Source organism: Adiantum capillus-veneris, chromosome 20 (genome assembly GCF_014529385.1).
Source record: "Adiantum capillus-veneris isolate H3 chromosome 20, ASM1452938v2, whole genome shotgun sequence".
Classification (NCBI taxonomy): Eukaryota; Viridiplantae; Streptophyta; class Polypodiopsida; order Polypodiales; family Pteridaceae; genus Adiantum; species Adiantum capillus-veneris.
The window spans coordinates 98,014,570-98,038,135 of NC_140950.1; the positions used below are offsets into that span (position 1 = coordinate 98,014,570).

General features: G+C 43.7%; 1 protein-coding gene across 3 annotated transcripts; it reads right to left on the reverse strand.

Annotated features, from left to right (window-relative positions):
• Positions 1-958: 958 nt before the first annotated feature.
• On the reverse strand, positions 959-18,504 carry LOC147432966 (uncharacterized). Of its 3 annotated transcripts, none has more exons than XM_086492709.1 (7): positions 18,381-18,504; positions 17,969-18,145; positions 17,653-17,760; positions 17,511-17,549; positions 17,056-17,151; positions 1,285-1,760; positions 959-1,193 (listed from the first exon to the last, which is right to left on the reverse strand). In XM_086492709.1, the coding sequence occupies exons 2-7, from the start codon at positions 18,021-18,023 to the stop codon at positions 1,131-1,133; spliced, it is 837 nt and encodes a 278-aa protein (XP_086348835.1). In that variant the 5' UTR covers positions 18,024-18,145; positions 18,381-18,504; the 3' UTR covers positions 959-1,130. The 3 variants fall into 3 exon arrangements, with proteins under 3 accessions (XP_086348835.1, XP_086348832.1, XP_086348834.1); XM_086492706.1 differs by having other exon boundaries at positions 18,286-18,446; XM_086492708.1 differs by lacking the exon at positions 18,381-18,504 and having other exon boundaries at positions 17,969-18,274.
• Positions 18,505-23,566: the final 5,062 nt, after the last annotated feature.

Below are 23,566 nucleotides of genomic sequence, written 5' to 3' on the forward strand. Positions count from 1 at the left end.
CTTTGGTGTAGAGTTAATCATACAGTTCCAAACTTGTACATGATGTCGTTAATTGAGAACATTTTAACCATAGTGTGGGTAAAAAAGCATTAAAATGTGGAGCTTTTAAAAAACGGTGAATTGGTTCCCATTAGCACAGCCTATTTAGTTGAGTGGTTGCTATCAAGGATCGAATTTTGACTCGCAAGTCATCATTCATTCTTTTTGGTCTAATGGTAAGGCTTTGGCCTCTCAACCTAAGGGTTGTGGATTCAAAATTTTAGTTCAAAAATCCTGCAAACTTACCAAATTTCATGGGTACTTCTCGTTCACAAATTAACAAGGAAGAAAATTTGATTGACTAGGAAGAAGACTTTTTCACACTGGGTTTGACCTAACATGACACCTTGGCTAGTCAAAGTGTGCAAGCAAAATTACTGGGAAAAGCTTGGATAGCACAATTCTCATCAGACCATAGAGCTCTTCAGATCAATTTTTTTTAAGGGTCTTTGATACGGAGGAGTCGTACGCATCTACCACAAGCCACCTTGAAGAGTTGTCCAAGGAGCTCCTTGGCATAGCAACACTACATAAGACTTGCCACCCAACCGTAGGAGTCTCCTTTATACAGACCTGGCAGTCCACACGGCCGCACACTCGCCGAGCGTCTCTATGGCGTGACAGCCTACAGATTCCGTGGAATAACCCCGAACTCCAATCCATGGTGTACTCTATGCACCGATCCGTGCATGCCATGTTTGTGGTCCCGAGGCTATAGCTGACGTGGCAATGTTTAATTTCCTTGTACAAAATTCCTGACACTAAGCAACTACTCAGCTAACCTAAAATCAAAACGCCCTCCGATGCAAGGGTCCCACAACAAAAACTTTAACAGAGACTCTACTGACCATCAAAAGAGGACAAGCACTTTGAAGCAGCACTCACATACACACCCCCAATGTACAGGACACTCATCAACGAGCTTAAGTGTAAGATCATCATTCTCCGTCCAAAGAAACCATAAATCCTAAAAGAATGGCGATTTGCCTCTGTTCAATTGTGTATCACAGCAGAACACTTCTACATGAAGCTATAACAACTATATTCAGTACTTTTTGAGACAAAATTACACTTATACATAATAAGACCTACTAATACCAAGGCCTCAGAACCTTTCCTGGGTTGCCCTTCGCCAACCGTGGACTGGATGGTTGCTGCACACAAGAACATTCATAAGCAACCCATCAGAAAAGGGGGAAGAAACCTACTCTGTTGCATGAATAGCTCTTGGAAAATTCAATCTACCTGTTTTAGAGATCTGCGAGGCGTATTTGCAGGCAAACCACTATGCTTCTTCCCCAACCTATTTGCTGCTGTGCTGTGGGCAAGGTTCTCTTCATTGCCATTGTGCTCGTGTCTGCTCTTTGGAGACGCACCAACCATGGCCGCCTTCTCCTTTAGTGTCTCTGCAGTGCGAATCCTGCTAAGCTTCATATCCACCAGCTCATTTGATGGTTTGTGAGCAAGCAACACCTCATTATTGTTCTCCAGGTTGCTACTCTGACAAGAGGAACCTTCATCAGAGATTGATGACTCTATCTCTCCAATGTACAGCAGCTCATCTGGAGGTGAAACCACAGCTTTGGGAACAACTGAAGGCGACATTGGATCATTAAAATCATCAGAGGAGAGAGAAGCAGTTGGAAAGTCGTTGGAATGTGCTTCCAGGGATTTGAGTGAAGGTGGTTTCTCCACTTGCTGTCCTTGGAGCTCATCATTCTCTTCAAAAAACACGCACATCAAAAGTTTTATGCTAAATGAACAATAAAAGGAAGCAACAAGATCAGTTCAAAACCACAAAAGTTTTCATTTTGCTTAGGTCCATCAGAGGCTAACATTAAAAACAAACAGAGCTCGTTGCTGCTCGCTCACGCCCCCTGCCCTCCATAATGTCCCCTTCACCCCTCCCCCATGTTTCTGGCCCGCTCTCTCCGTCCGCCGCCCCACACACACACACCACCACCCCGAGGCCAGCAAAATTTCCAGTTCATTCAAAGGGGCCTCAGCAAAGGTTTTGTCTAATTTAGGAAAAATACCCCTGAAATTTGTGGAAACTCCCAAAATACTCCTCAAATTTCAGAAATTCCCAAGATTCCTTGGACCAATTTTGGATGGAATGCTCCAACTTTTGCATAGTTTATTCCTTTCAACAATAGAGATCTATCTTTCAAGTGTCTTAAGACAAATTTTGGATGGAATGCTCCAACTTTTGCCTAGTTTATTTCATTCAAATAGAGATCTATCTTTAAGTGTCTTAAGACAGATTTTCAACAATGAGCTCACAAATAGAGGCATTTGTGTCTGACCCTTTCATCTCGAGGGCCCACATACGATTAAAAATCCTAGTTCTCGCATCTTTATTGAGGAAGAACCAATCTTCCTATGAAGAGTTGCAAAAAGTATATCTTTGAGCAAACGGGTATTTTGGGATTTAGGGATTTTGATAAAATTTAAAGCACTTGAAAATTTTGGCAACGTATGAGGAGTGCCTAGGAGTTTTTGAAATTTGAGGAGTATTCTCAGAATTTCCACAAATTTCAGGGGTATTTTGCTAATTACCCTTTTCTAATGCAGGACTCTGCTTTTAGCTAAGGGTAACCTTGAAAGGGGCAATAGGGTTTTAAACTTTTTGGACAGCTCGCTAGTAAAAAATTTCGCTGATCAAATGAACACATGCAGTTTCACTAACAAGTTACCCTACTTTTAGGTTTTAATGCAGCCTTGACTCCTCAATCCAATAAGACTCTTTAACTCTTCAATTTGCGGCAGAAAGAAATGGCAGCTGCAAGGAACATGGTACAAAGGCAGCTGCTTGAGATCAGCCGAAGCCTGCCAACTGGGAACATCTGAAACCAGAAAACTGAATAGCCACAATAGAGGTCATGCAGGTGAGAGAGAAGAAACAACTAACATCACCATGAGATCTACTGAAGCAAATTATAAGGCAGAACCAACAAGAGCACTAAACTGGATCTGTCAAGGCGGTCTCAACCACTAAAGAAGACGGTCAGTTGCTGAAGGTGGCTCCTGTAATCCAAAACTGGGTTGAGACTCTCTAAGAAGAGAGTAGAGGAATGTCCATGGTCCACCAGAAAAAGCCCATTACCAGAAAACCTAGTAACCCCAACACACCCTACACTCCACTACACAAAGAAAACAAACAGCCAAGCAAACAAAAAAATAGGCAAATAAGAAACCGAAAACCAAAAACATCAAGCACTAAAATCCATACCCAGCAAGACAAGCTTCACACACACACACACACACACACAAAAGCTCTCTCTCTCTCTCTCTCTCTCTCTCTCTCTCTCTCTCTCTCTCTCTCTCTCTCTCTCTCTGTGTGTGTGTGTGTGTGTGTGTGTGTGTGTGTGTGTGTGTGTGTGTGTGTGTGTGTGTGTGATGTACAGTGGAAGTGAATGATGGTGTAAGCTCAAGATGAATGATCAGTGAGTGCTCAAGCCTCAAGGTTCCTTTTACTTAGCAGAAGGGAGAGCCTTCCGTACTTAGTGAAAAATGTGTGCAATGACCAAAACAACGAGTGGAAAACTATTGAGTGCAAAGTGCTAGAGAGAGAGAGAGAGAGAGAGAGAAATGACACCAGATGGGGTCCCAAACCCCCCTCCAAGGGCCCCCCTCTCTATTGCACAAATCTGGTACAATGGTTCTATGATGCTGAGATGCTTAGGATGCTTGAGGTACTATGCCAATGACGACGACGACAACAATCGTCGTGGCGATGACAACGGCGAGGCAAGCGCTGAAAAGGCAAAACGCTAGGGCTGATGCTGGCTGAAAACTGATAGCTGGTCTAGCGCTGAATTTTGCAACTGTGCCGGTGACAATGACGATGACGACAGCGACTACGACAATGCTTTGCAAAAACTGTCACAAACGGGAGCGCATAACAATATAAAATATACTCGGATAAATAGAGTTTATCACTTAATACTGAAGCCAAAGGATATAGAGAGAAATAAATAGAGAGAGAGAGAGTGAGAAGATCGACACACTATTGGGGACCAGAAGATGGGCTGGTCCCCCCCCCTTAAAGAGAATCCTTTATTAGGGAGAATCTTTTTTTACAAGCACAAGAACCGGAGAAAACCCCTCCGTTCTAATTCTCTGACTCGATGGTCGTTCCTTCCCGTAAGGGAAATCCGAGAGACAAGCTCTCAATCCTTTTTCCGTCTGTACTCGGAGTTGAGACTCCGCAGACAATTTCCCGGAATTCCCAAGCGTAGGTCGAAGCCTTCTCGCTTCTCCTTCGCGATGAAGTACCTGCAAATACACGCAAACACGCGACAACAATTCATATGGCGAATCCACAATAGATACATGTCGCTCTTTCGCGGGAAAAGCGACTTCCGTGCTTCATAGTCTCGCGATCTCTTGTGTTCTCTGGCGGCAGAGTCTTCTCTTGCTGACGTTGGTAACTTCTTTTCAGTGAGGGCATGTGGTGCTTTTATAGCTCCTTGACCACAGCACGAATAGTTGCTCGCGTAGAGATCGCGACCGTTTTTTTTTTTTTTTTTAATGTTCTACCCGAAATAGGGAGAGAGAATTCACTGGCTTGTTTTGTTGCTTTATTTTCTAAGTTGCTGCCCACTTATTAAATGGACGGCCGGCATATTTTAAAATTGGTCTGAACCTGCCCAAAAACTCAATAAAACCTTATAAGTTAAAAACAATGCTTTTCACAACACTTCCGAAGCGTCCCTGGATGCAACCACATGCACAAATGCAATGCAGACATAGATTCCTCGCGTGAAAGCGTTTGCTCTTCCCGGAAAACTCGTTAAAATTTTCCGCTTTTTAAGAAAAGCTTCTCAAAACCCATCTTTATTCTTGTGCTTGCCTCTTTACGCGTATTCCTCTTTCCAGTTCGGATTTCCTCTCGACTATGGATATCCCCTTTTTGATGCACCCGTCACCCACCTTGTGACACATCAGAAATACCCATCACCTAGTCCTTTCCTACCGAACTTACGGTACAATCCCCTTCACGATGCTCTATATCACCCATCCTATGACACATCAGAGATGTCCGTTCCCGGATGGTCGGATACTTCTTCCTGATGCTCCCTGTCACCCATCAATGTGACGCATCAGAAGTACCCGTTCTTGGTGGCCTTACAGATATTCCCGTTCATAGTGCTCCCGTCATTACTTTGAATGACGCACCAGAAATACTTTGTACTCGGATGTCTCCAGTGAGAAAAACCCTCTCACTTAAAATTCCAATAATTCATTTAATATTATTTTTCCTGTTGTTCCAAGCGAGAAAACCCTCTCACTTATAAATCCAATAATTCATTTAGAATTATTTTTCTGTCAGATAAAGCCAACTTAGCAACATCCCTCTCACTTATAAACAGTTGTCTTCAACTGTAGAGGTCCAACTGAACTGCTAGGGAGAAACCGGAAAGATTCCAAATCTTGCGCAATGGTGAGTTGAGCTAGTCCTTTCTCAGCTAGTCCTTTCTCAATAAAGAACTTTAAAATTAAATTAAACAGAAATTCAAAAACTCAATAATTCAATACTACCCTTAACCGGTTCATGTTCTTCCTCTAGTACCTCGAGGATATCCTTCACCAATCATCAAACTTACAACCCATGTAAGAACTCGTCATTCATGTCTTTCCAACAGATTGGAAGTTTCCTCATCCGAGAATCTCTTAACTCACTTTCGCCTTCTCAACCTCAAGAAGAATATTCCTCCTAGAAATCAATCTAGGTAGCTACCTTGCGCATAATCCTGCGATGTTAGTCCGGAGGGTATTAAACCTCTTGTGTTAGGGAATGCCCAAATCATAGAGCATTAAGCTCGATGTCTTTCTTTCACAAACAAAGTTTGCGATCACCTTAAAGAAGGTTTTGTGTTCCGGGCCGTCGCTCAACGTAGGGGGTCGGTTCCAATCCGAAGATTCTTTGTGTACGGCGACACTTCTTTCGATTCTTTTCCTCTTCCGAGTTATTACCACCAGCAGTGTTTTCCACTACTTGCTTTGACTCGCTTGTGTCCTTATTGGGTAAAACGATCCCAATCTTCTTAGATGCCTTCCTCAAAGCATAGAGGAAAAAGAAAATTTTGTCCAAAAATTCAGCCTTGAATTGAATCCAAGTCTTGTTGTAAGTTCCTTGCAAAGCTTTGGTATACCACTAAGTACTTGCAATCCCCTTGAGATGTTTGGTCACGTGCCTCACCTTCGAAGCTTCTTAGAAATTGCCGTTTGCAAAGGCAACTTCAAACTGTCGAATGAAAGCGGTAGCTTTCGGGGCATCTTCCGTTCCGTCAAAAGTATAAAACTTGACCGGAGTGTTCTGAGGTCTAAAGACCTTCTTCATATCCTTCCCGAAATGACGGGATTTCATGGCTATAGTTCTGGATTGACGTTCATGGATATTTTCTGGATTTTGAAGGATCTCGAGCATTCCGCTCCTTGGATTCTCTAGGTTCTTGAGCATCATGCTCTTGTCGCCTTCTCAAAGAATCCCAAGTCTTGTGTCGACTTCTTGCAGAGAGAAAAAAATTTTCCAACTCCGCGAGCTTTTTCTTGCAGGACTTAGGGTTCCGCCTGCTTATTTCTCTCTTTGCTTGTCATGGCTTCTTCCCGTATCTTCCCAGAGTCGTCCTCCTTTACAGAGAAAGAGAGGAGACCATGCTCTGATACCACTGTCACAAACGGGAGCGCATAACAATATAAAATATACTCGGATAAATAGAATTTATCACTTAATACTGAAGCCAAAGGATATAGAGAGAAATAAATAGAGAGAGAGAGTGAGAAGATCGACACAGTATTGGGGACCAGAAGATTGGCTGGTCCCGTTAAAGAGAATCCTTTATTAGGAAGAATCTTTTTTTACAAGCACAAGAACCGGAGAAAACCCCTCCGTTCTAATTCTCTGACTCGATGGTCATTCCTTCCCGTAAGGGAAATCCGAGAGACGAGATCTCAATCCTTTTTCCGTCTGTACTCGGAGTTGAGACTCCGCATACAATTTCCGAATCCCGTTTCCGAAATTCCCAAGCGTAGGCCGAAGCCTTCTCGCTTCTCCTTCGCGATGAAGTACCTGCAAACACACGCAAACACGCGACAACAATTCGTATGGCGAATCCACAATAGATACCTGTCGCTATTTCGCGGAAAAAGCGACTTTCGTGCTTCGTAGTCTTGCGATCTCTTGCATTATCTGGTGGCAGAGTCTTCTCTTGCTGACGTTGGTAAAATCTTTTCAGTGAGGGCATGTGATGCTTTTATAGCTCCTTGACCACGGCACGAATAGCTGCTCACATAGAGATCGCGACCGTTTATTTTTTTTCCAAAAAAAAAAAATTCGTTTTCTTTTTTTGTTTTTTATATGTTCTATCCGAAATAGGGAGAGAGAATTCACTGGCTTGTTTTGTTGCTTTATTTTCTAAGTTGCTGCCCACTTATTAAGTGGACGGCCGGCATATTTTAAAATTGGTCTGAACCTGCCCAAAACTCAATAAAACCTTATAAGTTTAAAACAATGCTTTTCACAACACTTCCCTGGATGCAACCACATGCACAAATGCAATGCAGACATAGATTCCTCGCGTGAAAGCGTTTGCTCTTCTCGGAAAACTCGTTAAAATTTTCCGCCTTTTAAGAAAAGCTTCTCAAAACCCATCTTTATTCTTGTGCTTGCGTCTTTACGCGTATTCCTCTTTCCAGTTCGGATTTCCTCTCGACTATGGATATCCCCTTTTTGATGCACCCGTCACCCACCTTGTGACGCATCAGAAATACCCATCACCTAGTCCTTTCCTACCAAACTTACGGTACAATCCCCTTCACAATGCTCTATGTCACCCATCCTATGACGCATCAGAGATGTCCGTTCCCGGATGGTCGGATACTTCTTCCCAATGCTCCCTGTCACCCATCCGATGTGACGCATCAGAAGTACCCGTTCTTGGTGGCCTTACAGATATTCCCGTTCACAATGCTCCCGTCATTACTTTGAATGACGTACCAGGAATACTCTGTACTCGGATGTCTCCAGTGAGAAAAACCCTCACATAAAATTCCAATAATTCATTTAATATTATTTTTCCTGTTGTTCAAAGCGAGAAAACCCTCTCACTTATAAATCCAATAATTCATTTAGAATTATTTTTCTGTCAAATAAAGCCAATTTAGCAACAAAAACACTGGTGGCTGAAATTTGAAAACGTTGGCTGATTTGACTGCAATGGGCTGATTTCCCGCAAGGATCTGCTGCGGGAAAAGGTAATGCGCCACGAGGCTAGGGCCGAGCGTTGATGCAAAACACCGAGGCCGATCGCTCGATGCAAAAATGCCAAGGCTGGGGTCACTGATGCAAAAACGCCAAGGGTGCTGATCTGTTGAGGGCTCTCTGCTTTGCTCCTTTGTTGAGAAATGCCACCACTAGGGTTCCTTCTACAGCCAAATTAGGATGGGTCGAGCAATATGAATTTAGTCCCCACGATCTGATAAAAAGTCACTCATTTATAAATAAGTGCAAGAGGTGGTTCATATGCACTTTGGGCAAAAAAGGATTCATGGTGGAAAATGCTCATGCTGGGTACTGATGCTCATGCTAGGTACTAATGGGTTGTGCAAACAGAGGGTATGCACCTACCCTAAGTGATGGACATGCACGGCCTGCGTACAAGCCACAAGGGTGCCAAAACACTTCCTAGGCTACCTAAACCCTAGAAGTAGGTCAGCTTATCCACATGCACATACGGTTAGATGTGCACGTGACATCCCCCCCTTTCAAGGTGAGATACTCGTACCGAGCTGCATGGCTTCTTTGTAGTCTGTCAACAACTCAGTGTCAGGTGCAACGGAAGTGAACGTTGATAGCGCTCAGGATGAGTGCTCCGAATTGGCGTCTCACGCTCTAATTCCAAAGCCGCTCGCCTTTCTTCGGCCGCTATGCATTGAGCTTCGCGTGCTTGCTCGCGCTGAAGCTCCATAGTTATCCTTCTTTCTTCGCGGTCGCGATCCATGGTGGCGTCTTGTTGTAGCATCATGTCCATCATCGACTTGACCAAACCCTCCATAGGATTTGGTGCAATCCGTGACGTAGATGGGGATGGGGGAGGATCGGGAAACAATCCTCCTGTGTAGAAACTTCTTCTTCACCAACTCCAATCTCATCACCTTCACGCAAAGTATCCAGTCCGCTTCAGGTAATGACCATACACTGAGATCTAGGGTACTTAAGTTCTTGAGGTTCTTGGATTCTTGAGTTCTTGAGTTCTTGAGGTTCTTGAATTATTTAGCTTGCAATCGGTGTTGAGAAGCCTTTTCTCTTACCAGAGCTCGACTCTTTCCAGTGGGCGCACCCCTTGGCGGCCTTGCGCTCACACCAAAGTTGCTTTTTTCCACCTCACGTCGATTGGCCAGGCAGCTAAGTGCACGGTCCGCTCTCAATGAGTGAAAAGAGGAACAAGGGGAGGCTGGACAAGCCCTTCTTTCTTGCGTTACCTGTCACTCTTCAAAAACATGATTAGTAATCGACACGCCCAAGTGGACTTGGGTTACGTGCGACCACAAGAAGCAAAAAAAAAATTGTGGTTCTTTCCTTGAGTGATACAGAACACTGCCAAAAAGCTTTGATACCAATGTCAAGTGCAGCGGAAGTGAATGTTGATAGTGCTTGGGATGAGTGCTCCGAATTGTGCTCAAGGGTTTCTTTTACTTACGGAAGGGAGAGCCTTCCGTTCTTCTTAGAGAGAGAGTGCAAGTGCAATGATCACAAACAAAGTGAATGCTACTCTAAATGAAAGTGCTGAGAATGAGAGAGAGAGAGAGAGAGAGAGAGAGAGAGAGAAGAGAATACGACACCAAACAGTTCTCAAACCCTCCTCCGAGGCCCCCCTCTCTATGGCAAGAGAGGTCTATGCTATAGATTGCACAAATCTGGTACAATGGTCTAGATGCTGTGAACTTGCCGACGATGTCGACGACAATGATGACGACAACGAGGATGGGCTGAAACTGAAAACGCTAGGACTGAAATGTTGAAATCTGGACAACGCTGACTTTCTGCTAAACACTGACACTGTGTCGGCGAGGATGGCGATGACGAGACTCAACAACGATGCGCTGAAAATGAAGATGCTGAAATCTGAAAACAACGGGCTGAAACTGAAAACACTGGCTGATACCATGGTACGGTGAGGATCTGTTGTGGGTAGGTGAGATCTGCAAAGCTAGGGGCTGGATCTGTAATGGCTAATGGCTGAAAACTGAAAACGCTACCTGACTTGGCTGAATCTGACGGACGGAAACTGCAAAACGCTTGCAGGGAGCAAACACGCCAGGCCTGATCTACAACAAAAACGCTAGGACTGATCTTGTTGGCTGAAAACGCTAGGGCTCTCTGCCGGTCTTGCTGAGAAGATGCAATGCAAGTTGTTGGAACTTCTTTTGCTGCCTCTTCTGGGAATGAGCGCCCCCTCCTCTTCTTATATACCTGATACAGGCTGGGTCAAGCAGTCATCCCTACAGCCCCACGACCTTGGAAATGTGGCATAATAAATAAATAAATAAAATAAAATGTCTGCAACTGACCTGCCCCAAAATGCCATGGAAATTTGGATGTACTGCCTTGGACAATGCAAATGTTGGGTGGTACTAGGTTGTGCAATCAGAGGATATGCAACTACTCCAAGTGCCTAGAAATGCACGGCCTGCGCACAAGCTCACAACCATACATGCAAAAAGACAACTTTGGACACTTCTTTTCTACTTGCTTAAGACGTTGCTTCATGATCCTAAGATAGACCCAATCCCCTCATTGATAGTAACATCCTGACGATGCTTATTAGTCTGACGTGAATAAGATTGTTGAGCCTTGCTTAGCCGAAGCTTCACACTCTAAGTAATCTCATCCAAAGCCTAGCTTTCAGCATTGGCATCTGACAACTAGCTGATCGATCGAGTCAACAAAGGACGGACGGCCAAATGCTACCTCATATGGAGTTCTATCAATGGCACTAGAATATGAGTCATTCAAAATTGTTTGAACTAAAGGAAAACATTGCTCCCAATGAGACAGTTGAATTTTTTATCCACATTTCACCCACAGTCCGATGGTTAAACTGAGATCTACAATTGATTGGCTTTTGATGTTTTGAGATCTTATGTGCATGCTACCAAAATTTTCCAAAAGTGCTTTCGAAAAATGAGACGTGAATTTGACATCCGTATCTGACACAATCAACTTTGGCAAACCACAAAGGGGATACCATTGCTTAAGGAACATACGTGCTACATCATGTGCTATTACTGTGACCTTACAAGGAATCAACATGCAAAACTTGTTGAAACAACGATGGTTAGACACTAAGTATTCCCGAATGCAAACTCGGAAAATGTCCTGAAATGGGCCTTCGGAAATAGGCAACGGTAGCAAGAGGCCTTGCTGCTTACCCCTAGGGGCTTTTACTTTTTGACAAATGGACCATTGTGTGACATTCTTAAACACATCTTTTTGCATCTTAGGCAAAAAAAGAATCTTTCTACCTTTTCTAAAGTGGTATTCATGCCTCAGTGTCCACCTGTGAGTGCATCATGTGCATCATCATATCATGTAAACTGCCTTTGGACCTAGGGCCTTTAAATATGAGGCCATGGGCTCATTCTCTGGCATGCTTCTGAACAAAGGTGCAGAGGATGGAGTACCGGCTTGTACTTTGATGATGCAATATAAAGAAATATTGAAAGGGACGCAAGGTTTGGGGCCAATACTCTCTGGGGTGGAATTCCGCCACTCCTCTCTCTCTCTCTCTCTCTCTCTCTCTCTCTCTCTCTCTCTTTCAGTTCAGTTGTTATTGAAGTGCTAAAAGTTTGTTCAGTCTGTTCTTTTCTATTGGCACGTGGTGCCCATCTTGTGACAGTCCTACCCAATAGGATCTATGGTGTCTATAGTCAAACCGTCTAGAGAAAATGGGGAAGCCCAGGAACCATCATGAGAATGACCGGAAGCCTGTCAATGTGTGAACCTGCAACCAAGTGTGACCAGGTGGCTAAGCTGTGTAAAACTCCAGGAAGGCTCTATAGATGTAGCAATGTGTCGTAAACGTCCTCCAAAACAAGGAAAGCCAGACTAAACAATCTGCACTCTAGAAGCTACCATAAGCTGCAGCAGTCATCGAGAGACCGCACGAACCACCACCCGATGGTGTCCTGTCAATAGGTAGGGTAATCCAAGATGAGGGGAAAGTCAGACTCAACAATCTGCGGTGCGAAGAGCCTCTGAGAAGAGGTGTGTTCAGACCAAGCTGTCTGCACCGTAATCATCCTATATGAAGAAGAAAATCCAGACTGAGAAGTCTGCGCTATGAAGATCCTCCGAGAAGAGGAAAGCCAGACTAATCCGTTTGCACCGTCTTGCATGTTTCTCTTGCCTCTAATCCTCCGTGTAAACCAAAACAAAATCCGTGCCAACAACGCCACCAAACCACAACTTGGTATGGCTCGCAATGTGAATGAGCTAGGAGCGGTCTACTGCCCAAGTCGAGGGATAAGTCTCTTGTAAGGTTATCGAGGGTGAGTGTAAGCAACTCTAAAGGTAGCAATCCAAATGATCAAGAGTGTAGAAGAGCAACTACACTACCATCCAAGCCAAGCTCCAGGTGACTCCGGATGTAGTCGTAGGATGCCTGATCTCCCCCATCTTGCGGGTAAACTCTCCAAGAGAGTCCAAAGCATTGAAGTCCCACTCCAATCTGTAGATCCAAGCAATGAACCTGTCCAAGAAGAGACCCAAGATCCTCTCCCTAAGTCCATGTAGATGCTCCTATGTAAGCAAGTGATCTAACGTGTCCTGGTCAAGTGGTAAGTGTCTGTCCACCCGGTGTCTTCTCTAGGAATGTCGGAATCCCATAATGAGCATGGCCATATCTCGTATGAACTCCTCTAATGAGTGCATAGGTATATCCAAAACAAACCACAAGTCACCACCCCCTCTGGAGTGCGCAACCGCTGAATGATGGCTAGAATGAATGGATCTCCCAAGGATCGTACGCCCATAGATGATCAAGCAGATGTCGAAGATACCGTCTCCAAAGCTATAGCAATCCACAATAATCACTCACACAACCACTGGATGGTGTCATGACGAGCAATGGAGTGATCGACCATCCAATAGGCAAAAAGTCAGCCTGTTATCCGCCCAAAAAACGCTGCAAAGGGTGCTAAAAATGCTGCTGTAACAGAGATTTCAGCATGCTTGTACGCTACCGATCGATACGGGAGCGCCATAGAGGTTCAGAGAAGGGGGTTCTCGCACTTCTCAACCGTCGAGGGGCTGAAAACAGAGAAAAAACAGCAAGTAATCAATGCAAAAAAATGTTGATCTCGTGTAAGTACCTGACCGTGGGTGTAGATCTGCTGGTGCCAGGCGGTAGAAGAATCTCCCATGGAGGTCTTGGCCGCTCCCGTGTGTGCAAGATGGCTTAGCGTTTGCTGAAAACGCAGCAACCAGTCAAAAACGCAGCAAGGTCTAAAAATGTAAGCTGTCCCAAAAAATACTGGTTTTGCCTTGAAAAACGCAGGTCTGATCTGGTCCTTGTTTTGGGTGCGTTTCTCTACAAGGAGTGGGCGCCAAGAGAGGGAGCAGCAGATTGATGTCTTCAAATCTAAAAACGCTAGCCTGATTGAAAAACGCTGATCTACTATAAAAAAAATGCTAGTCTAAAAATTGTAGTACTTACGATGAAAATCTGCAGAAGTGCTAGCGCTAGGCCTCCACAGTGAAATCGATGATGATTCTCCAAAAACGCTGGCTGTTGTCCCAAGTACCTGATGCGGTTATGTGCCTTGGACTCCACTGGCGACTGATACCATGTGAGAGTGAGCGTGTGCGAGAGAGAGAGAGAGAGAGAGAGAGAGAGAGAGAGAGAGAGAGAGAGAGAGAGAGAGAGAGAGAGAGAGAGAGACCACAAACGCAAGATATGGTGAAGAGGGGGCGATCAGCCCCCATCACTATCTTGAGCAGAAGACCCAATACAATGCCAGATGATGTCTGTGACTTGTTGACGTGGGTAACCCCCTAGCCCATATATAGGTGCCCAAGGAGAGGTAGGGCAAAGCCTGGAAAAATCCCCCACAATCCAACAAGGAATAGATGATGTATAGGAAATATATGTGGGCACCCGAACAAAGTGGACGGCGGCCCAAAACTGGGCGACCGAACAATGCAGCATAGATGCATATGCAAGGGGTGGCCAACCCGGAGGCACACTAGCCTTACATGTATGCCTAGACCTGTGAAGCGGCAGAGTGGTGTAAATCTAACATAAATAACCATCCAAGTCTGGGCCATGAGTAACAACAATACTCCCCCCGTGAACAACCACAAGGGTCCGGGCCATGAATACAAACAACACTTCTCAAACATTCAATACTCCCCCCGTAAATAACTACAAGGGTCTGAGCCATGAGTATGAGCAAGCATCTCAAACATCATTTCTCAGTACTCCACGCGAGAATAAAATCACCAATCATTAAAACCAGGATTAAAACCAAAGTCAAACAATTCAAATCGGCATCAAGACAGGTTTAAAACAGAGATCATCCATTTCAAACAAATTCCAAACAGGATCACCAAACAAGTTCCAAAAAGAACTCAAACTTAAAAAGCAATCTCGACATCAGTCCTACTCGAAAAGTCGTTTGACTGTCCATCCTGAAACCTACACCAAAAATAAGGGTTCGATTCCTTCCATAAGGTTGTAGCCGACCACAGCATGGTCCGTCAGCTTGGCGGCGATGGTAGTCCCAAGACATAGCAATCACACTGGACCTCCAAGGTTATCAGCTCGAGAAGAGACACCTACTGAGAGATGTCGAGAAATTTCAAGTTATAATCTGCTACGGTTTCCATGGCAAGCGTTTCAGGATACCCCACTCTGTCAAAGGTTGCACTCCGAAGGAAGATGTCAGAAACCATATAACTTTGGGCAAAACCTTTCTTGAAAGCTTACCAAGTCCTTGGAGCATGCGGTGAAACCGGCCTGTGGGACGGTAGGCTTTGGCTTTCACCCGAAATTCTTTACTTTAGACACTCACAAAGAGAACGTGAGAAGGAAACCTGTGGCGGGAATTAACACTTAAGTACACACACGGCTCGGAAGCTATAATGCCCTGAGCAGACGCCGACAACCTGCAAGCCCCAAAATTGGCGTCCCTTTCGGTATTTCTTTATTCTTTGAGAGGGTAAATTACAAAGTAGAGTCCTGGGAATCCTTTACCTGTATCCTACTAACTACTACCTGATTTGGCCAAATTTTGGCAACATAACAGCCCCAAAACTTGTGCAAAACCAATTCCCCTGCTAGAACTCCCTTCCACTGGCGTATACCCTCTGATTCCTGCCCAAAAACAGTAAATTCAACACGCTGTATTTACTGGTTTTTGCCCTGTTTTCAGCCCCAAACAGTCCCCTAGCTGCCCTCTGCCAGTGGGGCACGATTCCCAAGGGTTCTAGCATCCATATGGCTGAAAAACAGTCACCGGTGGGGTTATGACCCTCACCGGTGCCTGCTTTGTAGCAGCAGCTAGCTACCCCATTTCCTACTCAAGGAGGCTCTTGCCTCAGCACAAAAGCATGAAACCACACAGCTGTACATCGGTCAAATGAAGAGCCCTCTTGTGGGGCATCACATAACTGCACGTAGCGGGGAGAGAGCAGTGTGTAGCATGCAGGGCATCACTCCTAGCACCACACTATACATGAGAGGGAAAGAGGGCGCCCCTTCCAATATTTCTTTTGTATTGCTTCAACAAGGTACAATTGTCGAGGCTCTGCTCTACTTCCACTGAACCTAGAATGCCAAAGAGAGAGCCCGAGTTACATATTTAAAAGCCCTTGGCCTAAAAGCAAGTACTATAAAAAGCTCCTGCTTTGAAAAGCATCTGACACCAAAATTGAAAAGCTAGCGCCAGCCTTCACTTCCGTAAAACAGAGGACAGTCCGTATACTTATGCCACATCATCAGCTTCCGCGAAATACGGGCTGGCTGTACCATTGTCCACATGAGCATGGCCTGCGACTTCAGGGTCTTCCGCCTGATTGTCTGAAGTTGTTAGTGGCTCTAACCCCCTAGGGGCACCACTTCACCAAACTTGTGACACACACTTTCAAATTAAAATTTGTATGTGAATGGTCCAATTTCCGAATGCACCCCACAAATACTTTGGAGACCTACAACCAGCCCTTTTGGGACACTTTCTTGTCCATATCCACTTTCAGGGTCTTCGGCTGGATTGTCTGAAGTTGTTAGTGGCTCTAACAGTCACGTCACCAAACTTGTGACACACACTTTCAAATTAAATTTTTAAATTTAAATGGTCCAATGCACCCCACAAATACGTTGGAGACCTACAACCAGCCATTTTGGAACACTTTCTTGTCCATATCCACTTTCCGCGATTGAACTGCATCGGCAAAGTGATGGCCAGCATCCGACAACTCATGGCACGTGCACGAGTCAGCTAACACAATCATGAAGAAAGATAGGTCTTTGATTAATGTACACGATTAAGGGAACCTAGTAGATACTTAAAAGAAACTCATTTTTACAAAAAGCGATCCTCATAAGAAACCTGCCTTCATAACAAGAAAAATGTTTTCATACAAACGATAAGAAGCAAGAAGAGTATGTTGTATTAGTTACTAGTAAGCAAGTCTCAAATTGCAAAAGACAAAAGAGAGGTGCACTAAAAAGCAGAAAATTAAGCAACTAATATTAGACTAGAATCAACATATATAAATACACAATGGTGCGTCATTTGCGATCATCACAAGATCATAATAGCTATGACGATGAAGTTCTGAAAATCAAGGCCTCAACTGAAAACATGAGTAAAATTTCACCTTTCTGAAACTTAGTTCAACGTGAGAATATAGCGTTAAAAGAAGACAATTATCAAGTACTCCTTTCCTAATGCTGGAATTATGATTCAATAGGCCATGGATACGTTCGTGTCGATATAAGGTTCCAATACCTGGACTAGACAACACAGCCCGGGGCCTGTGTACATGAATGGTTGGCTGTGCATGCACCTTCAAACCACTTGATGGCAAGATTTCACCAGCTAGCCCTGCAAAAAATAACCCCTTAGTCACAAATCAATGATTTGGATTTTCACCAGGAGCAACACAAAAGCCCCTAAGAAAAGTAATAGCAACCAGCCAAATAGACTATCTCTGGAGCTCAACAACTGAAGGGACTCCTCAAAATATCAGAAGCTCCAACTACGTGTATATACCTAGGTGAATCCAGGATAAGCCCAGATCCACCTTTAAAAATAATTGCTGAAAAATAATCGACTTGCTAGAGGTGCAATGAAATGACCACGTGAGAGGCCCCACCAAAATTTAATCAACAACTTCAACACACAGTCCACATCAAATGTCGTCAAACTGTGCACTTGAAAGAGAGAAATGAGTAAGACCAGACCTGGACTTGGAAATGCGCGGGGCCTCTCTGCTTGATCTCCTGCAGAAAGTTTAAAGATATCAATCACTAATAATAAAAACAAAACCATGAAGAATTGCAGGTAAAAATAACCTTTTCCAAAAAAAAGAGAGAAACGGGTCACCTGCATCCAACAAGGAAAGGCATCCTAAGGATTCACTATTCAAGCTTAGTCTTCTACAGCGGCCGCCGCTGAACACATTAGACAAGAATTTTGGGGACTCACCAACACCTGGGAAACATCAACGATGCCTCAAATCAGCTAGATCGCGACAAAAATCATTTGGTAGTATAAGAGAGAGAGGGATTTATATGATGCAATAGGGCAAAGCGAATAGGATGCAAAATGAGCCAGGAGATCGCTGACCCATCTTGCCAACAATTAAATGGCAGAGTAATTCTAGATGTTTGAAAATGCAAACAGCATGAATGAAAAATACTCTTTTTGTCAGTGACGTCCAAATCGTTGGAGACAGGCAGGCGAATGGGCTTCATCAATCAGCTGCGTGAGAAGGTACGAATTTTGACTTCCAAAGGTGATTTGGGCATTCATAACCCCGTAAGTTAGCGGGTCGCTAACAAGCAGATATCCAACATGTCTATCATCCCAACGGGAGCTGCAACACCATGGGTAGCATAACATAGAATCACTCGAAAGGAAGCTCTCTCTCTCTCTCTCTCTCTCTCTCTCTCTCTCTCTCTCTCGTGCGATATGTGAGTCTGGGTGCGCTTGAGCGAGGGAGAAATCAGCTCTTACCGGTGACTAATCTCTCTCTCTCTAGGTGTTGTGTGCCTCCGGCAAGGTGGGCGTGGGGGTTGAGAGAGAGAGAGAGACAGAGAGAAAGAGCGTACTGATGTCGCGGCGACAATGCAGGAGTTGTCCACTGCCGAAAGAGAAAGAAAGCAAAGCTCTGATTCCAAACGTGTACCATTGCTTAGTTTGGAATACGGATCTCTTCATGGAGATCGAATTGGGCCCAATCTTATTCTTATTTTGGACCAATAAGGATTAAGGATTAAGGAGGTCCCGAGCAGATGGCCCTCCCATGCACTCTTTCTTCGGAATTAAATATGCACCCTTAGGGCGCTTACACAGTTTGGGCAGCAGGGTCGTGTGCGTGCGTGAAATCCAAGAGGCGGAGTACGATTGGTTGCAGGTATACCGGGGTGGACAAGGTGTTGGGCAGCGGAGACCCCCTGTCCAAGCTTGGGCGGGGGCTGTGATCGGTTGATGATTGGCTGCACGCATGCCAGCTCAGTCTTTGCACCATATGAGCAAGGGACGTGGTCTGTAACGCATGTGCCCCCATCCCAAAACATATTGGGCAGGCTTGTTTCGGTCTGTAAGCGCCCTTAATGATTGAAATAGGGAAAGAGTCTTTCAATGTAAGGCCCCAGGACGTACATGACACTGCTTGCTCAAACAACATTCACAGAGGCAAGCTCTTGACGTGGTGAGCAGCCATTGGTCAGCACACAAAGTCGAAGAGTTTTCGAACCTACCATCCTCTCGGGTGGTGCCAACCCCCCGAACACTAAACACCTCACCCTTCTGTAGGACGCAAAGTCTATCCATGATTGTGCAGCCGTAAGATGTAACCAAAAGGCAAACACCCATTGGATGTCAAGAATTGTGTTAGCTTTTGTGCTTTCCAAGCACTACATAGTATGAACGTCAAGCTTGAAGACCTTGTGTAAACCATGTCTGCCTCTTGGGCAATCTCAACAAGGCCTTGCTCTCAAAAACTTGCATCGGAGAGGAAGCCAACCAAAGTGGCATATCATTGGAACGATCTCAAATAGTAGGTATTAGATTCATAAACTCCGATAAATTTGTAGAAGTTATGGCTTCTCCACTAAAACGGCAATTTCAGAGAAGATTCCATTTATAAGTCGGAGTTCTCATATCAATCAAAAGCATCTACCATAGGAGTCAAGGTTTTGAGATATCTGTTATGGATTTTGGAACGGTCCAATGTGCGATGACCCTTGCCCCGCCTTCGCAAACAAAAAAAAAGGGTGGATGATTGTAGGGCTCCCCTGGGCATTCTAGAAATGGGGGAGCCTGAAATCTATTAACCATAGCCCCTTACACACGCCAGTAGTAGGTCAACAGCTTTCTTCAACTGCCTTCAACAAGTATAACTACACATCCTTTGTGTTATTTGAGCTTGATTGTGGCAAGCATCCGAAAACATCAAGTGTTGAAGCCGATTCTCAAATGTAGGGGTGGTTGAAGCACCCCACACACAAAAGATGCTACATTTTCTTAGCAGGTTGCAAGCAAGAATCGAGAGCCTGTGGGGCTATTGATGCTTTTAAGGAGGCCCCTAAAGGTGCCATTAGCAAGCCCGCACGGGAGCCCCCTTAGCTAAAAATTCCTTTGTTTTTAGTCTCTTCATTTTCCTAGTTAAATAAAGTCTCAAAATCAAGAGTGGACAATGTATAATGTCACACACCACCATAGTATTCATGAACTACCGACCTTTACTACACTTTTCCAAGGAGAATTTTCAAGACTTTTGGCCTCTAAAGGCTTTAGTACCCACGGGGCCAAGCCTCGCAAGGTCATTCAAATATGATTGTTTCGCAAGTGTCCCTATGGAACTTAAAAGTCTTGTGAATGAATAGAAAGAGATCTTAGTTTTATTAAGTGCTACTAATATGGCCTTCGGTCGCCTGTGTGTGTGTGTGTGTAAGTGTATGTCACACTATGTTGCCGAGCGTTGCAGGCTACACCGCCAAAGTGAGGAGCAATTGACACGTTTCAGGGGACGTAATCCCTCCCCCTATTATAATAGTATAGATTCTTCAAAAATCCTTTTTGGCATGTTTGACGAAGGCTTTTAGAGAACAAATGAATAAATAATTTACACGAGTTTGATCCCATGATATGAGATGTTGATAAAGGTCCTTTCCTTTAAAGATTTCAAAGAAATTTAATTTATTTAATTGTTTTATGATTGTCTATGAATTTTTTTAATAAAAACATTTTAAAAATTTGATTTTTACCAAGAAACTTATTGAAAAGACTAACATAAAATTATAGAGTATCTTTTTTTTGGCGGCCAAACTCACAATTGTGAGTAGATGTATTGTATTAAACATCCAAAAATGTACAGTAGCCTCAAGCTCATATCAAGCCTTGATGTGAGACATCAGAAGGCTTACATAGCGCCAAGTAACGGCGAACCAACCCACGCTTCCTTCCTCGTCACAAGAGGTCATGACCACTAGAGATATCTGGCTCCACTCACCCAAATTCTTCTTTTTTTCCATGGCAATAATTAGTTCACTTCTTTCGTGGATAATGTTCTTGAAGCTAGCTGCCATGGTGTCATTCTCAAAAATCCGATAGTTCCTAGCTTTCCATAGGTGCTGAAAATAGTAGAATTTGACAATTTGAGTACAAATCAACAATGCTTGGCTTTCAATTTTTAAGTGAGAGGCTGAGTTTTTACCTTTTTAAAATAAATTTTTTAACTCTCGTGACCCCTCAATAGTCACCTTTTTTCCTTTTGAAAGCCCCTATGAAGACTTTATCTTGTTAAGCATGTCTTAAAGAAGAATCAAAAACATTGATTGATTTTTAAGCAAAAGCTAATAAAAACTCTCTCTCACACACACACACACATTGATCCTCACCTTTGTCCTTTGTATGAACAAGGCTCAACAAAGGAAGTGTGGGAAAGAGAATAACTTTAAGAAGATGATGGGTCAAGTAGAAGACAAAAAGAAAATTTTGAAAGATGGTAGCTTAGTAAACAAGGCAACCATAACTGTGCTTATATGGAATTATCTCTTAGAATCTTCTCACTATTGCTTCAACTTTTGAAGAATGATTGAAGCAAAGTTATACTTTTCTTTAGCTTTTGCATGATGATTTATTGAAGAAGAAATATTCCGCAAGTAAATAATTTAAATTATACATTGGTTAAAATATTATAATATAATATAGTATACACTTAAGTTAGTCCAGGTAGGCTATTTACTCTCGCGTTCAATCTTCACTCAAGTTGGAATTTACTTTGAGAACCAACTTGGTGAGGCAATTTTTTACCACCCTAAAGGGCAAAGCATTGTGTTAGCTAGCCTATATGGGCTTGGTTGAAATTATTAATTGGAGCAATGTCGTTTTCTTGGCCTTGTTCTTTTAGGGAAAACAAGATTGCATGACTCATCTATGGTGGGTCTCGTTCGCTCTTATCAATGGGCCATTATGCGACCATTAACATAGTCATCTAGAAAGGCATGGTGGGATTATGATGGGTCATGCAAGCTTGTATCTACAAGCCACTCATTGACAATCGCTACGAATCATTAACATTGTCATTTGAAAAGGCATGGTGGGATTATCAAAGCTGGCAGCAATTACTTATTGGAATTTACTTTAAAGGTTGAATTCAAATGCTTCCACTCTTGCACTTCAAAAGAAAATACCAACTATTGAATAATCAAATTCTTTAGCTTGGCTTCTAGCTCAACAATGGAGAGGCTTCCCACTGTCCACTCACCTCAAAGTCATGTCGCTATCATGTCTTTTGCATCACACTTATACATTGTGATTCCTAACTTGGACCTATCTCTCTCTCTCTCTCTCTCTCTCTCTCTCTCTCTCTCTCACACACACACACACACACACACACATTATACTAAGCATGAACACACATATCATACTATCATCTCTCTCTCTCTCTCTCTCTCTCTCTCTCTCTCTCTCACACACACACACACACACTCTCTCTCTCACTCTCTCACACACACACACACACACACACACACACACATGTGGTAGTGATGTGTGTGAACACCCTTAGGACCACCGAGGCATTTTTTCCCTCACTAGGAGGTTTTTTCCCCATGCATTATATATACGTCCATCACTCTAGAACTATCTATCTTTCCATTGTACACTAAGTAATACACTCTCTGTTGTGTGCCTTGAGCTTGCTTCGTCTTCTCCAAGCTGTGTGTGTTTCCCTGCAACCCTAATTCCAACAATTGGTATCAGAGCAGGTTGCGTCCTCCTGGGCTTAGTCGTCAGCAGCTCTAGCACATGCCTGCTCACTTGATTTGATTTCCGTGAGCTGTGGCAAGCGTTCGTTTTGGCCTCCGTTTCCACTACAGACAGTACTACGCATGTTATTTTGTTATTTTGTGCAAAAATTTTGCCAGTGTTGTTTTTGCATAATAGATCCCTTACAGTCTTCTACGGTCTGTGCTATATAGCACATTTTGTTATCGCTTTGTTTCTCCTCTTTTCGGGTAGTTTTCACATCAGATGCAACATTTACCATGGCTGACAACAACACAGATGTGTTCAAGATGTTTGTTGTTGAGGATAGATTGGATGGGGACAATTACCCTATGTGGGCTTATATGATGCAACATGTCCTTGTGTCAAAGGGTGTGTGGAATATTGTGCAAGGCATTGATGTACGGCATGGTTCTAAGGATGTAGGCGATGTTGAGGATGTTGAAGGTTTTGGTGGCAAAATTGCTGCCAGAGCTGTTTTGCCTACGATCGAGCAAGCTCGTTGGGATGTAAAAGATGCACACGCTCATGCATTGATTTGCATTGTCTGCAAAGTGCAACTATTACTCCTTGCATTCAGTGAAATCTGCAAAACAGGCTTGGGATATTGTGGCTGGTTTTTATGCAACTTGCAATGAGGCAAAAATTGCATTGTTGCGTAAAGAGCTAGAGTCGAACATTATGCATTAGGAAGATGATATGGACACTTCCCTTGTTGGTGTCAAGGATATCAATGAGCAATTGATTTCTACAGGTGAAGTCATTTCTGACAATTCCCTTGTGTAGACTGTTCTTGATGCTTTGCCAGATTCTTACCAGGATTTTGTTGGTACTTGGAGACTTATGACCCAAGGAAATCCAGAAGTTGTCAAGTTTGATGCATTATGCACATTGTTGTTGTAAGAGTCACTTTCCAGGAAAAGCAGGACTAGACAACATGCAGTTCAACATGCCTTTATTGCTACTAAAAGAAAAGGTGGTAACAACAATGTAGCCACTTCTC